Genomic DNA, 3,541 nt, shown 5'->3' with positions numbered 1-3,541 from the left:
TTCCTTGAGTATCAATCCGTCCGCCCTTCCCGGAAGCCTTTGCGAATTAAGGCTGAGACAGCGCGGGAGGAAGTGGAGGAAGCGCGAGGGCTTCTGGGTGTTGTAGTTTAAAATATTAAATCAGCAAGAAATAACTGGGAGGAAAGATCGGTAATACATTTTACCAAACTTTCTGGACTGCCGTGATTTGGATTTTAGGAAACTTTAATCGCGCGCAAGCCATCAGTTACGTCCAGAGCGCAAAACCGCGCCACTGAGATTCAGAAGAACTACAAATCCCATAAAGCGTTACACGTCGAGGACCTTTGCAGAGAAAGGTCAGTGGTGGGGCAGGCGCGCTGGCGCTGGTTCTGCAGCGGACAAACATGGCGGCCCCGACGTTGACTGCAAGGTTGTACTCCCTGCTGTTCCGCAGGACCTCTACCTTCGCCCTCACCATCGCCGTAGGCGCCCTGTTCTTCGAGCGCGCCTTCGATCAAGGCGCGGACGCGATCTACGAACACATCAACCAGGGGGTGAGGGCCTGGGCCATCCCTGACCTTGGGTCCCTCTGAGGGGTGACAGTGGGAGTGGAGGTGGGGCGGGACTCAGTCTACCTTTACGAGGAGGGGGGGGAACCCTGGGCGCCTTCTGTAGACTGCCGTCTGTCCGATCCGCCCGGTGTGAATCCTGAAGTGTTAAACGGGGTTAATAGATCCCACTTTGCAGGGGTTAATAGATCCCACTTTGCAGGGGTTATGTGTATTGTTGTCTCCTACCCCACACACCCACTTACCCATTTGCAGAAGCGAAAACTAACCTAGTGAGAGCAAAGGATTTGTTAGGGCCACACCACCAGGAGGTCAGGGCTGGACCCGGGACCTCCTGTCTCGTGTGAGGGTTTCCAGGGCAGATTTGAGCGGGCGGCGGTCGTGAAAGGGAGAACTCCTCAGACACCGTGGCTGGCCTTTTCAGATAGCACCGTTCGGTTCCAGAGTCTTTCCATGTTGGCAGCGGTGGTATTAATAATGGTTAAGAGTGGGGTGGGTATGAAATCAGAGAGCCGTAGATGGGAATACTGGGCCTTATCACTTAATAACTGTGGCATTAAGGTAACCTCTCTGAGCTTCACTTTTATCTGTGAAACAGAGATGGTAATAAAAGTAACTGTCTCAGGGAATTATTGTGAGGATTACATGAGATGCAGGCAAGGTGCCCCAGTACCTGAGAAGTGGTACTGCTCAAAAAATGGCATTTGTTACATTCCTCAGGAGAAAGTGGAAGCATAAGGTAGATAATAACACCTTTTAGACTCGCTGTGTGCCAGGCACTGTGCTGGATGCTCTACATGTTTTATATCTTAAATGTGGCTCATACGGGGGAAGGTCTTGGACAAATAAGCCCTGTTCCACCGCAGACTCTTTTGAATTTGAAACTGTCTGGCCCTACAGCCCAGACAGCCTCTGTCCACTTATATACTGCCTGTGGCCAGGGCAATTTTCTGCCCTTATGAAAATGCTGCTACTCTTCATCTTCAAGCAGTTCCTCTGGCCATTTCCAGTGTGTGGGGAAGGCACCTCAGGATGTTGTCATAACCCACCCATCTTCACTGCTTTTAGGAATGAGAATCCAGCTAGTTCCTGACCGAAGGATCATAGATCTGAGGAAATTAAAAAATGGCTCAATGTGAAGTTTTTGGGGACCATGCACTTAGGACCTCTTGAGTAATACCTGGGAGTTGAAGAAATGAGACATTTTCCAGCCTCTGTTCCTTAAAAATTGTGTGCTTTGGGGGCAGGTCCCTCAATCTCTCTACCTCAGTTTCCTGTAAGGTGAGACCATGCCTTCCCACTTGCTTCACACACTGATTGAGAGCATCAGAGCATTCTGTAAATGTTAGGAAGGTATATCAAGCCTATGTTGCTTCCAGTTTGCCCACCACAAACTCAGCATGTGGTATGTTTCTCTCAGGCTTGTTTTAGAGACCAGGGTAGTGGGAGGGGTCGTAAAATGTGAGAGGCAAAACTAAGTTTGTGGCTCTTGTCTTTAAAATGCAGAAGCTATGGAAACACATCAAACACAAGTATGAGAACAAGGAGTAATTCCTCGGAGGCCTCCATCCAGGCCAGAAGGACCAGGTCCACCCACCAGCTGTTTGCCTAGAACCAGGGCTTCAGCTTGAAAATGATGCTCACGTTGCTCTCCATGGACCACCTTTAGCTGTTGGCAGGAGATGGCATCACCTGACAGACTCTTTAACTTCTGCTATCTTTGAAGAATGTTTAATCAGAGTCATCAACAAATAAATGTAAATTGTCCTTGAGTCCTGCTTCTGCATCAGGTGCTTTTTAACTACCTGATCTTCACTTACCAGTTATTTGACACCACTTCAAAGTCCTGTGCAAACATCTGAAGGGCAGATTCCATTATTTTGGGTTTCCCATTAACTTCCAAAGAATTCTAGTTTTCAAACCACGAGCTAGAGTTGAAGATGTTGTCTTCCGCTTTGGCTCCTAAAACCATAACTCCATTCTTAAGTCACTCAGAGGACAGCGAACTGGCTTGGGCATAGGGAAGCACTGTGGATTCACCTGGGGAACAAACCATGGCCTGAGGGTTTCGTCTCCATTCTGCCTTTAACGTGCCGAGTATCTTTGGGTAAGCTGGTATACTTCTCTGGGCCACAGCTCATGAAAAGCATGGTGGGGAGCAGCTGTGCAGAGTACTGGGCTGTGCTGAGCGGGAGTACAGCAGTTCTCTTAGTTCTGTAGAGCAGTTCCCAGATAACTGGCCTGGGAAGAGTGACTCACCTGCCCACCATCTTTCTCCTGGGGCCTGGCCAGATTCGGCCAGAGACAGTTCAACCACTAGCAACTGATGGGGGAAGAGTCAGGTCGGGAAACCCATGCAGGAGTAGGAGAGACCTTAGGAATTGCCTGGTTTGCCCTACCCGAGGCGTATCTTCCTGAAGATGAAGTCCAGGCCTAGAGAAATCATGACCTGCCAAAGGTAGTACAGCTCTGGGGGCCACATCAAGACCTGAACCAGAGTAGAGGCTTGTCTAAGACTTCTTGTTTGTTTTTTGTTTTTCATTTTTTAATTGAGGTCTAAGACTTTTAAGAATGATTTCATCATCAAATAGAGGATAACTCTGGAGGTTGAAGATTGCCACTTACATTACGCTTTTCCCAACAGTTTCAGGGCAGTGTGCTGGTGAAAAACAGTAAAGCAGGGAGTATTCTTGAACAGCTATCGATACTCTTGAGCACCTGGTGACAAGCTCAGGGCAGCAGGGTTAGAGCGAGCTTAGTTGATCACCAGCTTCAGGTGGGGCACATTCAGTCCAACCAGCAAGTGTATTCCTAAGCCATTCTGCGTTAAGGTGCCCCATTATTTGCCATCAGTATTTCTGAGCTGCTGAGCTATGTGTCTTTGTGTGTGTGTATTTCTCTTCAATAAGAGCTGAACATTAACAATAGACTCTGTTTTACCTATTTTATGGGGTTGAATACTGTCCACCCATTTGGAACTAGGGTCTTTGCAGATGTAATTAGTTGAATTA

General features: G+C 48.2%; 1 protein-coding gene across 1 annotated transcript; it reads left to right on the top strand.

Annotated features, from left to right (window-relative positions):
• Positions 1–314: 314 nt before the first annotated feature.
• On the top strand, positions 315–2,302 carry LOC130859010 (cytochrome b-c1 complex subunit 9). The gene is made up of 2 exons (XM_057746216.1): positions 315–515; positions 2,037–2,302. Exons 1-2 carry the CDS (start codon positions 366–368, stop codon positions 2,079–2,081), a joined length of 195 nt encoding a protein of 64 aa, XP_057602199.1. The 5' UTR covers positions 315–365; the 3' UTR covers positions 2,082–2,302.
• The last annotated feature ends 1,239 nt before the right edge of the window (positions 2,303–3,541 follow it).

The sequence above is a fragment of the Hippopotamus amphibius genome, chromosome 8, assembly GCF_030028045.1.
Source record: "Hippopotamus amphibius kiboko isolate mHipAmp2 chromosome 8, mHipAmp2.hap2, whole genome shotgun sequence".
NCBI classification, from domain to species: Eukaryota; Metazoa; Chordata; class Mammalia; order Artiodactyla; family Hippopotamidae; genus Hippopotamus; species Hippopotamus amphibius.
Note: the sequence above shows the minus strand (reverse complement) of the source record. Positions and strands in the feature narration are given on the sequence as shown.